At 36.5% G+C, this 13,914-nt stretch overlaps 1 protein-coding gene across 5 annotated transcripts; it reads right to left on the reverse strand.

The window, feature by feature from the left end:
• Window positions 1–370: 370 nt before the first annotated feature.
• Window positions 371–9,688, reverse strand: LOC132040108 (tRNA-specific adenosine deaminase TAD2). Of its 5 annotated transcripts, XM_059430724.1 has the most exons (10): window positions 9,472–9,688; window positions 7,253–7,358; window positions 6,787–6,866; window positions 6,388–6,444; window positions 5,136–5,173; window positions 4,584–4,650; window positions 3,118–3,277; window positions 2,936–3,032; window positions 1,917–2,020; window positions 371–710 (listed from the first exon to the last, which is right to left on the reverse strand). In XM_059430724.1, exons 3-10 carry the CDS (start codon window positions 6,820–6,822, stop codon window positions 673–675), a joined length of 597 nt encoding a protein of 198 aa, XP_059286707.1. In that variant the 5' UTR covers window positions 6,823–6,866; window positions 7,253–7,358; window positions 9,472–9,688; the 3' UTR covers window positions 371–672. The 5 variants fall into 5 exon arrangements, with proteins under 5 accessions (XP_059286707.1, XP_059286709.1, XP_059286710.1 ...); XM_059430726.1 differs by lacking the exon at window positions 7,253–7,358; XM_059430727.1 differs by lacking the exon at window positions 6,787–6,866 and having other exon boundaries at window positions 9,472–9,683.
• Between the last annotated feature and the right edge of the window lie 4,226 nt (window positions 9,689–13,914).

The following is a 13,914-nucleotide window of genomic DNA, read 5'->3' on the forward strand; positions in this document are numbered from 1 at the left end:
CGTAGTACAAGAAATCACATTGAGGGAAGATCATTCTTAAAATATGTCTCACTTTTTGCTGTGAGTAAGTAGAACACTTTTTACATACCAGTTGACGTTTTCCACAATGGTACTCCATCAACATTTTGCATAAAATTCTAAAGGTTTTAAAGATCTTCTTTTGATGACTAATGTGAACGTTTATTAACAGATTAGCACCCAGAAAGTGCTATGTAGTTGCAAGGAAAAAACAAAGATACTTGTCAGATAACATTCTGCCATTTTATATATTTATTTATGTTTTTCGTTTGTTTATCTGTTCTTGTGCTTAATTGTTAGTAGTAATTTTTTTTTCTTTTAGAACACATCAGATTCTATATCACTACTACAATTAATTCAATGCAACTTATATATAATCAATAAACCTGGAACTGGAAGGAGGAAAGGGCAATGATGTCACTACCTGATATTTCCTGGAACAGACCCTAATTCAGTTAACTTACCTTGAAGTGTCTACAGAAATGGAAGAATCCTAAACGGCTCCATTCTTCTTAATTAAGATAACAGCAATTCAAAGAAATACACTTCCAAGGAATAAAAAATTTAGCTTTCTAAAACCCTACCAAATTGGATAATAACCTACAAATTGTACCTCACATGCCAGAAGTTGAAGGAATACTGACACTTGTACTTCTATACTTGCTGCTTCAGAGGTCTGTGAGGCTTTGGTGCTGAAATCACAAAAACAAGAAGTACTTTTAACTTTTCGAAGAGACAAAAGCAATTTAGGTGCTTGAACTGTGAAAATGCATTGAACAGACAGATCAACTGCAAGCATGCAAAAAGAGATTGGTACAAATATGTGCAACACATCAAGAACAGATTAAAACTCATCTCACCTATTTACCTCTCTTCCGTCCTTACCAATAACCCTAGTCCCTACTGATAGCAAAATGTTGTTTGTTTGTTTGTTTGTTTTTTTTTTTTTTTTTAACTAAAGAAGGAAAATTATTTGAGTTATGCTAGCACTAATGCTCATAAAATTAACAAGTGCCACAACAGCAACAACATTAGAAAGAAACATGCAACACATAAAAAGATGAATGAATATTCATTTCTGAACTTGATGAGAACGGCCTCAGAGTCTTAGCATGTGTTTTGAATGCATATTCCCCGTATAAGACATATATTCCGAACCAATGAAGAGCCTAATTACTACTCTGTAGTTGATAACAAATGAAAAAGAATACGGAATCAAAGTATGTTCTGTCATCAAACTTAGACATACTTATGTGGTGATGTGTGAATTGAGCACCTTCTCTGCTCTTCCAAACACCCCCCCCCCCCCACCCCCAAAAAAAAAAAAAAAAATTTAAAAAGGGAAAAGAAAACATTAACCGTTTCAAAGCTTGAATGAAATGAAACCTTTATAAGCTGAAAAAGATTAATTGCAGTCCACCAGTTACGCTCATCTTTCAGAAAATGGTGCAAAACATCATTTATAAATTGTTAGGACCCCTGAAAGTCATGTCAATTGTGGTACTGAAGGGGCATCGTTTCTACAGACACAATACTATGTTTATATGCCAGGTGACAGCAATTAAACCACTCTTCTATATTGCAAGATTGGGACAAAAACCTCAGTCTTAGAACTGTAATATGTGAGAGTTTTTCTGAATTAATTAGATACGAAGCAAGTATCTAATATAAAAAACTACCACATGAATCAGCCCTGATTTCATTCCAGGGTAATTTCTATCAGGATTTCTAAATCTATTGATTCAGTTGCCAAACCATCAAATTTGATGACAATGACTGAAGAAAGCAGATATTAAGTTCCAAGCTGAAAATCCTAGTCTGTCCGTCATCGTCCACTTTCTGTATAAAGTATGTCAAAGGATTACTAGCATTACAATGTTATGGGAACAGAGGTATACCATTTGGATTTCCTTGCTCATAGAAGCTCCGAAGAAGAGAGACTGCTTCAGAAGCCATTATTCCACCAGTGCATTTGAAACCCCTTCTTGATGAGGCAAATTCACTGTTAAAAATTGCAAGTAAAATAAATACCAAAGACCAGGAGGGTGGCAATGGTAAATGAACAGGAAAATTAAAAAACACTGAAAAATGCAGCACACCAACCACCTCTTTACCCTGCTGGGAAAGGGAGAGGGGTGGCTCTCCCTGAAGAAAGCACTAAACCCTTTATTTACACCTAAATACATGATCATGCAGCAGGTCTCCCAGAAGGAGCTGCTCCCTTGTTTTCCAAAATGGCTGGCTATGTCATTTACATTATATAATGATGAGCAAACATACATCTTTAGATGGATGCATTTCACATAATTCGGCAGGTAAGAATTGCTGATGGATGAAGAAGAGAACAGCAAATGATTAGGACGATATCAGGCCGGAGCAGTGTACTAATCCATAAGTCATGCATTCAGAATTTTCATTTAAAGGAACCCAGACCCTTTCTTTTCTTACCAAGAAAACTCAAGACTCTTTCTCAATTTCTTGTTTTTCACTGTTAAAGGTCTCCATAGACAACTTTGGATATAATTATTGTTTCATTAGAGAATAACCATTTGTTTAACACAAAGTTCAAGAACTGGCCAAAATTTTCCACTTTCAAGAAATCTCATAACTTTATCTCTCTAAACTTAGGCCAACCATCTCCATAGGTTTTGCATGAGCACACAGCTCATAGGCAGAATTAACTCGTGATTTCTGCTTCTGAGCTTTAGTTCCACTAGATCTCCAGAGGATCAGGATTTATAGATCACAGATTTTTTAGTGTATCTAACAGGGGCATAAACAATTGATCTAACAAAAAGCTACCAGTTATGTTTTGTAACTTTCCATTAATTTTCCATTTGTCGCTGGATGCTTTTTCTTGAAAAGCTGAATTATCGAGAATAAAATTCAGTATATTAGTATCAGCATGAGATCAAACCTAGCAGGAAGCTCAGAGCAGCTGGTATGCAGTGATAGTATAGATCCACAACCTCCAAATTTATCATTTCCACATCCATAATATGCCTCCTTTATTCCTAGCAGAAGAAACATGTTATGCTAGAGAAAGGTGCTAACGTTATATGAAGCAAGGCCAACAGATAATGAAATGCTTCAACATACCAAGATATGACAGGGCTGCTGCACACATTATACATGGCTCACAGGTAACGTACAGAGTGCACTTTGAGAATCTTTCAGAAACTTCAAGAGGTGAAAGTCCATTTTTCTGCCACTGTTCAACTAGAAAATCAATTGCTTCCATCTCTGCATGTCTTGTAGCCTGGATTCACAGGAATGCTCAGTCAGGTTTACATGATTAGAGAATAAGTGCACCTTAACACAAAGCCTTAATTAATTAGTAAGAGCCAACAGATTTAGCAATAAGAAGCAAACAATCAGGCAAGAATCAACTGCAATAACCTAATATAAGAAATCAATTTCAAAAACATATAATGGTTATATATATTCTTCTTGGAGGGAGATAGTAAAAAATCCTTGCATTGATCAATGTTACGAAAATCTAAAGTTGAATAATCACCTACGGCATGTTATGAGGCAAACAATATGAAGATAGTTATGAAGAACAATCTTTTTCAAGGGTTAGCTTTTGATACACACACAAAAAATAATATAGCCAAGTGCATTTCTAGAAGACAGCTTTGTTTTCTTTTGGATATACCCCCCGCCGGTGTTATCAAAGGTGAAAAGCGCAAAAGAGCTCTAATGATGTTGGGGCTTTAAGCGCAAATAAAGTGTGGCCTTTGATGAAGAAAGGCACAAATGGAGAAAAAAAATACAAATATATATATGTGTAGTCCAATACTAATAATGATAAGCATTAATAAAAAATATATGGACAAACAAATTGAGAAAAAATTACGATAAAGTGAAATATCAATTCTTTAGTGTCGCTTGTTCAGGATTATGCTCATTGGCAAGGAAAGTATGCCTTAGAGCCTTGATGACGTCACCGAAGCGCCCGCTAAGGGAGGCGAGTGCTCAACATGTTATGCGCCTCGCTTTAGGGCTTAAGTCTGCTTTAAGCGCGCCCTTGATAGCACTGCCCCATGCACCCCCACCCCTAGGCCAACATTGTGGTTTTTTTTTTTTTTTTTTTTCCCCTTGGTGACTCGAATCAACCTCAAGGTTGGAGGTAAACGGTTCTTTCTACTAGGATATCCCTCTATTTTCCATTTTTTAGAAAACACTTTTTGCAAAAGTCATGCTTTCGTCCAGCCTTCTTCTGGTGCAAGTAACATGACTGAGTTTTAGGAAAAACATTGAAATGCTTTAGAGGCTATATAATAATATTTGTACAGTTGGAAAGTACCAGGGAGGGTGAGATATCACTACTGCAAATACAACCTCTTTATTACAGCACATCTTTTACTTTGATACATTCATTACAACATGCAAGTGGACAGCATAGGCATATATGATTTATACAAATGCATACAAGATTATATATAGCATACATATTGATAGATTATATATAGCATACATATTGACATCAGGCTAGCACTGATAATCCAACGAAATGGTAGAAACCTAATAACCTTATTAAGAAAAATAGAGTTTAAACTTACATTTCTGGTTTCATTCGTTCGATTTCTTCCCGAGGAAATGACTTCCCCATCCTCAACAATTACGCAACTGGAATGAGGAAAAACATAATCAAATATGCGAACCGACCAAAGCACAACTGAAGAAACTTCAGCAGACAAGGACATCGGAAACTGCATCACGAGATACATGATTTAAGGGAAAAATTTTATTGCAGCCAAATCATGTTACGCTTTCGGATATGATTAGTCATCTAGAAAACTTTCACCATCTTAACCCAACCCCTCCTCATGCGGGCATATTCGAGGGAGGTTTTAATGGGAGGGGGCTTGACATTAGCAAAAATATTCCTCTACTATAAGAATGGGAAATTTTAATATGCATTCACAATGATCAACAAAGTAACACTCAAGGAGGCACAAATGCTGATGTCAACATGGGCCTAATTGAGGATGAAACCACCAAGGCACCTGTGCGTAAGGAGAAGGTTCTGTAGATGGAGTTCCTTGAGAGCAAAACTAGATTAGACAGAATTCATTTCCAAAGTACACAAATATCTTTAACAAGAATCTCACCCAACTGGAACTTCAAGATTGTCCAATGCATCTTTTGCCTGGTTGAGGAAAGAAGTATTAGGAATGTGGGTAGAATGGCAAAGAAAGCAAAAGGAAACTTGTAACTAGGTTCTATATATGGAAGAAGAAAGAGCACACCATACAGATTGCACAGATATGTGGTATCGAGTCAAGAGTTTTGGGCTACAAAGTCCTACCTGATTATTATACAGCTATTGTTTCATCATGACCCCAAGTGAAAGCCTTTTATCTCAGCTTATACCATTGTTTGTGAAGGAGACTTGCTTAAGATTGTATTAGTGAAACAAACTGGAATACAGTAGTAGAAACAACTATAAATGAACTTTATCAGCTCCCTAAATAATTATATAAATCTGACCTCATAATTTGAGTAATATTTATGCAACCAAACTTTCTTTATCCCAACTTAAACCACCAAAGAGATATATGAATAATGCAACATTGTACAAAATCCAGGTATATAAAGAATGTGAATCCTTCAATTTTATACCTCATTATCGATCCAAATGGGAAAAAGCATAATCAAATTGCTTGCTTTAACCTCAAAATTTATTTATCTCTTGCCGAGAAGAGGAGAACCTTTAATTTATAGCAGCAAAAGTTAATCCTACTCAAGACACGTCAAAAGTCATTACAGCGCAACAACGTGATACAGAATGAAAGGCATAGATCCTAAGATTGGAAACATATCTGTGACAGTTATGAGGAGAAAATACAAATATTAGCTCTAAACTCTACTGAACTAAGATTTGAAGCTAAAATAACCAAAGAGTAACCTAATAACAAGATCCTAAAAGATCAGGAAGACATATAAAATTCCTATCACTAGTACAAGTAGTAGCTTCTGATATTCTGAAAGATGCTACTAAAGCTGTTGCCAAAATCATTGGCAAGCCCGAGTCAGTTAAGCCCCTCATTGTTTTCCCATTTGGGTTTTATATAGTTTTCATATCTCATATTGACGGTTACCTGCTTGATGAAATTTTGCCCAAGAAAAGTTTATCAACTTCTTTTACTGAAGTTTAGTGGTAAAGAAGGAGCTTTTACTTGGGCTTTTCCATTCTCTGTGTTTCATCTATTACTTTGCTCCTTCAAATCATTGGTTAAACTTTCTTTTATTTTGCCCAAAATAAATTTCCTTTCCTTTTTGTTTACTAGTGATAGGAATATACTTACATCTTTAACAAACATGACTCAATTTACTTATCAACAATATAAGAGGTCCATATACCTGTTCTAAAGCAAGCTTCATAAATTCAAATGTCTCTTCCTTATAGTCTCTTGCCATCTGCAGTCAAATAAAACAGACAAAGGGTTTACAAAATACATTAGGGAAACAACATCTCCAGCCATTATAGGCATTTTCACAAACAGATGGTGTCCTACTATGAAATGTTACATGTAAATTAAAAAAAAAAAAAAAAAAAAAAAGAAAAAGAAAAAAGAAAAAAAGAAAACGAAAAAGAATGATTTAAATGGTGATTGGTATTCCTTCTCCTTCCCACCTTCTTCTCCGACACACTGTATACTCAAAACCTACCCCATCCATATTCGAAACTTAAACGTAACACCTTTCCATAAAACTCCTACAAATATGTAACAACAGAGAATAGCCAAAAAGAGAACCCCCCAAGGAATCATCGATGGACCTTGCGGAAAAGCTCATCTCATGCGACCTCTCTCGTCAGAAGACCTGATCTCCGAGCAAAGCTGAAAGGATCCAGTCTTCTCTCTCTATCATTTTCTTGATTATGAATTTGGATTATATCACTTTTCTTTCTCCAATTTGTTGTTTTTAGTGTAAAATTGTCCTTAAAATTGTCGGGCGATTCAAGTAATTGGTTGTTGTTTATATGTTTCTTGCTCTTGAGTTCACAAAGTTTGGTGTTGTTACCAGACAACTGACCCAGAGACATAGCAATAAGAATCCCTTATTCTGCCTTGCTCAATTATTCTGTTTATTATTTCAATTCATCATATTCTATTATTTTAATCTAGCAATTTAAGATTGAGACACTGTTTAGTCATTTTAATCTGCGTGTCCTTGAACCACATAAACAAAAAATAGTTTCAACTCACAATAAATGCTCAAATACCTGAAAACAGACGATGATGGTGGGTTAAAAACTTGAAATCGTGAAACTAGATCACCAGAAAAATAAAATAGATCACGATGCCAATTAGTATCAAAATTCAGTCATTCTGCAAAGCAAATGATTCAATAATTATGGCCTTGCAGCAAGCAAATCACGGGGCAAAAAGAACCAACCAGAGAAAGAGGCGTGCTTCGGAGATGAAAGCTTTATGCAAAGAAGGAAACAACAAGCCTACTCCGGAAAATGGAATCTGTTGCAAGTACGAAAGCCTGCTGTTTGGTATGCAGTAACTACTATCACTCAAGTAGACTTTTGTTGCACTTGCATGCGGTTGGTGCATTTAGGCGTCGGCGATAGTTATGCAGAGATTATAATGCAGTAAATCATTTATAATGAAGGAATTCTTATTGACACACGTATTCTTATTCCATATTATATCCTTCATAATAATATAATGTGACCATTATTTGATACTGTCAATTACACGCTGCATAAAATTGTGCAAGAACTACTTTTTCTCATGCGACAACCAATCAATTGCATAAGTTATGCAAGGACTATTTTCTAATCTATCTAACCAAGCCTCATATTATCTTATGCAAATTTCATTTTAAGGAGAATACATAAAGACTCCCTCAACAAGTCTCTGATTTTCAATGAGACACTTAAACTTTGCGGGGGTCCTATGACACCCATGAATCCATTTTAAATTGTATTAATAGCCCATTTTACGCCTACATGATGGGAGTGCTTAGCACTTCCAAGCAGAGAAAATTTTAAGCCAGAAGTTAGTCTAATTTCCAGTTATGTCATTAAAATAGAGGTCTATTATTGAACACAATCAGTTGCAACCATATAGCATAATGCACCAAAAAGATGATCCATTGTATGATTTGCCAACAAGAATTTTCAAATCAACGCAGGGCAGCGAAGTTCATGACACAGCGCGAAGCTAACACATACCTCGACCTACTACTAGACACAACAACAACAACAACTTCAAGTGAAATCACACCGTGGGTCCAGGGGAGGGCAGAGAGTGTCACGCAGACCGACTCCCACCAAGGTAGGACTACTGCTTTCCGAAAGACCCTACTACCAATAGAAAGCATAAAAAGGTCGATAAGGCCAAGAAAATTCAAAGCGATATGGAAATGAAAATAACGAAAGCGACTAAGCCATGACGTGAAGCGCTTTGGAAAGGGGCAGTGGCTATCACAGATCAAATAAGATAATCAAAGTACAGAATAACAGATAGTAGCAGAAATCAAAGCATAAGAACTTATATCGCAATAATGTGACTACTAATATGAAAGGGTAAACGATACTATCTACTAGCCTTCTACCCTAATCTGAGTCCTCCATACCCTCCTATCTAAGGTCATGTTCTCGTAAGTCAGAATCGCGCCATGTCCCGTCTAATCACCTCTCCCCAATACTTCTTCGACCTACCCTACCCTCTTCGAAACCATCCATGGCCAACCTCTCACACCTCCGCACCGGGGCATCTCGTGCCTCTCCTCTTCACATGTCCAAACCATCTCTGGGCCTCGCTTCCCGCATCTTGTCTTCCACCGAGGCCACCCCCACCTTGTCCTCGATAGCCTCATTCCTAATCCTTGTCACCCCGGTGTGCCCACACATCCATCTCAACATTCTCATCTAGGAAACTTTCATCTTTTCGAACGTGAGAGATCTTAATTAGCCAACACTCGCCCCATACAACATAGTCGGTCTAACCACCACTTTGTAACTTGCCCTTAAGTTGCCCTTAAGTCATGCGGCACCTTCTTATCACATAGCACTCCGGAAGCGAGCCTCCATTTCATCCACCCTGCCCCAATACGATGTGTGACCTACTACTAGACACATTTATGGCAAAATCACCCCACACGACAACCAACAACCTTTGATTACTTAGACTTCACAAAATAAGCCTAAATGTCATTGTGCCATTTTCTCAAACACATGGTGGGCACTATTCTTTGAGTGCTAACAGCTAAGACAATGTTTCACCCTCCCAAATAAGTGGGAATTATAGTTCATCCCAATACAATAACAAGCGACCAAGCAATTCCATGGAATAATTCAGATTTACACGTGAAATTTTTGCCTCAATTTTGGTTACTCAACAAACAGGCCTAAATCACTGTAGCAATTAATCGAACACATGGTAGGCCCTATTTATGGAGTGTCGAGAAGAGAGAAGAGTGAATTACCTGGTGGTGAAGTTGACCGGAGATGGTAGAAACAAGCAAGGCGTAAGTGCTTATTTTATTCTCAGAGTAACCATGTATATTGCTAAAATGTGGGATGATGTTACAAAAATATTTCAATGGAGTCAGCGGTCGTTTCGTTTAGTACCAAACTAAATTATTCCTGGTAGGACTAATTTATCCCATCCCAGAGGTGGGATAAAATAATTCAAAGTTTGACGGGATAAGTGGGATGTTAACTTTGAGCTTCATTTTATTTTATACCTTTTAACAAAAGGTATATAAAATTATTCTCAAACTTATGAGATATCATACCTTATCTTGCGTACCAAATGACTAAAGAGACTTATAAAAGAAAAGGGATATTTACAAAAATATACAACCCAACATAATATATTACACGTACATACACATATTTTTAGTTTACATTCGCATAACCAACTTTTTTTTTTTTTTTCCGTAACAGTGCTTATACACACGGTATACAACTTTATACGACATTATACAACGATATACACTTACGGTAAATAATGTGTCCATATTGTATAAAAGTGTATAAGAGGTGTTTAAAGAAAAACTGGAGTAAACTGGGTAACTAAGGAAAAACTGGACTAATCCTTGTACATATTCTTTCCCAGTATTTATAGATTTTCCCAAAAAAAAGATTGGATAGCACCCTTTCCTTGAATTTATCGGGTCATACCCCACATATATAGTTCTTCCACGTTCCTTTTTTATATACTCTACTACTTTACTTGTTTACCCTTTTTTTGTTTTTAAGGTTAACCGAACATTATATTCATCTCAAAAAGTTGTTACAAGTGATTGAGGGGGTTTAATGCTACAAATTCTTCCTAGTCTAGATTGAAAGCTAGCATAATCACCCCTACACATGGTTTAAGATGAAGTAAATGCTAAAGGTTTAAGGATATTTAACATTGTCCGAATCCTGCACAATGAAATACTAGCGTATACAAAAAGTAGCTTATGGTAAACATCCTAAGGAGGATCATAGACGGTGGTTACTCTCAAAGCTGGTAATTCTGCATAGTTGTAGAATCTTGAATCCGGAGAGCTGTAACTCGGTGATGCCAATTTGTCAGCCACTTGATTAACTTCTATGTAATAACAGTGCTTGATGTTGAGATCATTAAGCTGGAGCAGTGATCTAAACCTCCTTGGATATCGGGGAAATCTTGATACGGATAGTAATGCAGTAAACAATCAACTTAGAGCCACTCTCAGCCATAATGTGATTATAGCCATTCTCTAGACTAGACATCCCTTCATCCCAAACAGTAAAGAAGCTGCCTCAGCACAGTTACTAGTCCCTTCACCAAGAACTATTGAGAAAGCCATAATGAGATGGCCATTTGTGTCATTGAAGGAATAGGTCAAATGAAGATGTTGCAGTCTCTTGACTTGTCAAGAAACCAGCTTTCAGGTCTGATCCCTCAGGGCCTTGCTAATCTGACTTTTCTAAGTGTGTTGGACTTATCGAACAACCATCAATCTATCGGGGAGAATTCTGTCAAGCACTCAACTGCTACCAAGAGAAGTAAGACCGGTAGCCAATAACTCAGAAAGAAAGGTCCCTCTCCCTGTAGGTCGAGCCTCCTTTTCAGTCGCCCTCTCACTTCGTTCGAGCTGAATGAAATCCTCCCTCGTATCGTCACGACAACTCAATTTGTCCGGTAAACTACTTGGTGCTCCCCATGGTTTAGTAAAAGGGAGGGGAGATTTTTTCTTCATCCGGGGGTTCATTCATTATGAACTAAAAAGTGGTTGGCTGATTAGTGAGGTCTTAAAAACGTCATAGAATTCATGATCGGCCATTCCAAAGTGTTGATACATCATCCTATAGTGGAAATGTTCAATTTGCACATTCTGAGCCTACGGTTCAACAAATTCTATGGCAGCATACCATCGATTATCTGTCAGCTTCAATTTCTTCAGATACTGGACCTTTCAGCAAATGGATTATCTGGGAATATTCCACAATGCTTCAACAATTTTACCTTATTGTATCAAGATGATAGTTCTGGTGAGCCAATGGAATTTATAGTCCAAGTTTTCTATGGCAAAATTCTCCGTCATTATTCGTACATTGGCGATCTATTGATTCAATGGAAAACCCAAGAGTCTGGTACAATAATCCTTTATTGTATATGAAGAGGTATTCCTGAAGAAATAGCTGAGATGAGAGGATTGAAATCTTTGAATCTTTCAAGAAATGGTCTGAATGGAACTATCATTGAAGGAATAAGTCAAATGAAGATGTTGTAATCTCTTGACTTGTCAAGAAACCAGCTTTCTAGTATGAACCTTAAGGGCCTTGCTAATTTGACTTTCTTACTGTGTTGGACTTGTCAAACAACTACTTATCGGGGAGAACTCCGTCCAGCACTCAATTGCCAAGTTTTGATACATCATCCTACAGTGGCGATGCTCAACTCCGCGGTCCTCCTCTTCAAGAATGTCCCGGATATGCTCCTCCTAGCCCCCCTATCGATCGTGGCAGCAACACCAATCTTCAAAAACATGATAACAATGATGAGTTTCCATCTCTGGGGCTTTATATGTCGATGCTGTTGGGTTTCTTTATCGCATTTTGGGGGAATCTTGGACTGTTTAATTGTCAACCATTCTTGGAGGAATGCCTCCTTCACATTCTTAACAGACATGAAGAGTTGGCTCCATATGATGTCAACAGTCTGCTCAGCAAGACTCAAGGGACAGCTAAGGAATTGAATAATGTAGAGTTTCTATGTACTTTATTTACTTTAAGAGTTAACCAATTCTCTTTATATTTTTCCTCTTTGGAGGTTCCTTTCCTGTTGTTGTGGTTTCTATGTGTAACTCTTCTCTAAGAGCAATAAGCAAACATATAAATTCTCTGTCATCCCTTTGGATTTCTAATGTTTCAATTCCACCTTGGTGAATGCAATTGAAGACATACAGAAGTTTTAGAATTCTCATAGGGAAAATGCAAATTGCTAAGTATATAAATGAGAAGGATATCGGAATTATAAGCAGTTCCCTTCTGCACTTAAGGAGTCCTAGAAGGAAACCAAAGGACAAAAACAGAAGCTAGAAATGCTTGAAGCTTCATGAATTGCCAAATTAAAACCATACTAGAACCACAACAAATCCGAAAGAGCAAAAGCAAGGAGTCATTTAAAATTAATCAATCTTAGTTTCATTTTGCTAAATTACTACAGACAATTACTTTTAGAAACTGTAACTGAAAATGTGATTTTCTATTTCAAAAAAAAAAAAAAAAAAATGGAGGAGGATGGCAGAAGGTGTCAAAATCTCAAAAAGATTGCAACTTTGTCTTGTTCTTTTCTGCAATTTTAAGGCAAATTTGGATCATAATGGCAGGATATGAATCCAACACTCAAGACACAGGAAGTAGAAAGAGTACATAGGCTTGGTTTACAAATCTTGTGGTTGACACTCCTTATTAGTTGAGGAGAATATCAGCTAGGCATGGCTTTATGTGTTTGTTCATCTTTTACTTTAAAAGCCAGATAACAACAATGAATACCTCCTATAACACCAATTGCAGATTTAAGAAAAACAGCAGACACAAGCAAAGATCCTATAAAATAATTACTATTAATAATGTGTTAACAATAATTAATTCCTGAATTGAATTGTCTTTTCTTAAAAGTTATGTTCATAACCAACTTAAGACACAGGAAGTAGAAAGAGCACATAGGTGTGGTGTGAAAATCTACTGGTTTACACTCTTATTAGTTCAGGAGAACATCAGCTAGGCATGGCTTTATTTGTTTGTTCATCTTTTACTTTAAAAGCCAGATAACAACAATGAATACCTCCTATAACACCAATTGCAGATTTAAGAAAAACAGTAGACACAAGCAAAGATCACATGAAATAAGTTAATAATGTGTTAACAACAATTAATCCTGAATTGAATTCTCTTTTCTTAGAAGTTATGCTAATTCTAATTAGAGTGGTACATAACCAACTCAAGACACAAGAAGTAGAAAGAGCAAATATGTGTGGTGATGAAATCTACTGGTTCACACTCTCTTATTAGTTCAGGAGAACATCAGCTAGCATGCTTTATCTGTTTGTTCATCTTTTACTTTAAAAGCCAGATAACAACAATGAATACCTCCTATAACCCCAATTGCAGATTTAAGAAAAACAGTAGACACAAGCAAACATCACATGAAATAAGTATTATTTATAATGTGTTAACAATAATTAATTCCTGAATTGAATTGTTATTTCTTAAAAGTTATGTTCATTCTAATTAGAGTAGTAACCAACTTATTCATTTAGTAACAAACTTTTGAATTGGCTGGGGTAAATTCTCATCTATATAAAGCCTCTCTAATCATGAACATAGGATGAGATATTATTCTTAACCATTTCCCTGACAGTTCTTCTTGATCACTAGACCAGTTTTGA

The sequence above is a fragment of the Lycium ferocissimum genome, chromosome 12 (genome assembly GCF_029784015.1).
Source record: "Lycium ferocissimum isolate CSIRO_LF1 chromosome 12, AGI_CSIRO_Lferr_CH_V1, whole genome shotgun sequence".
In the NCBI taxonomy this organism is placed as follows: domain Eukaryota; kingdom Viridiplantae; phylum Streptophyta; class Magnoliopsida; order Solanales; family Solanaceae; genus Lycium; species Lycium ferocissimum.

What these genes read in the sequence shown, in the direction of transcription:
- LOC132040108 (XM_059430726.1), bottom strand. Translation starts at nt 6,822, where the DNA reads ATGAGCTTTTCCGCAAGGTCCATCGATGATTCCTTG. An exon ending in TGAAGCTTGCTTTAGAACAG is followed by an intron (nt 5,174 to 6,387) that starts GTATATGGACCT and finishes TTCCTCAACCAG; the next exon opens with GCAAAAGATGCATTGGACAA. An exon ending in TGAGCAAGGAAATCCAAATG is followed by an intron (nt 711 to 1,916) that starts GTATACCTCTGT and finishes TTGTGATTTCAG; the next exon opens with CACCAAAGCCTCACAGACCT.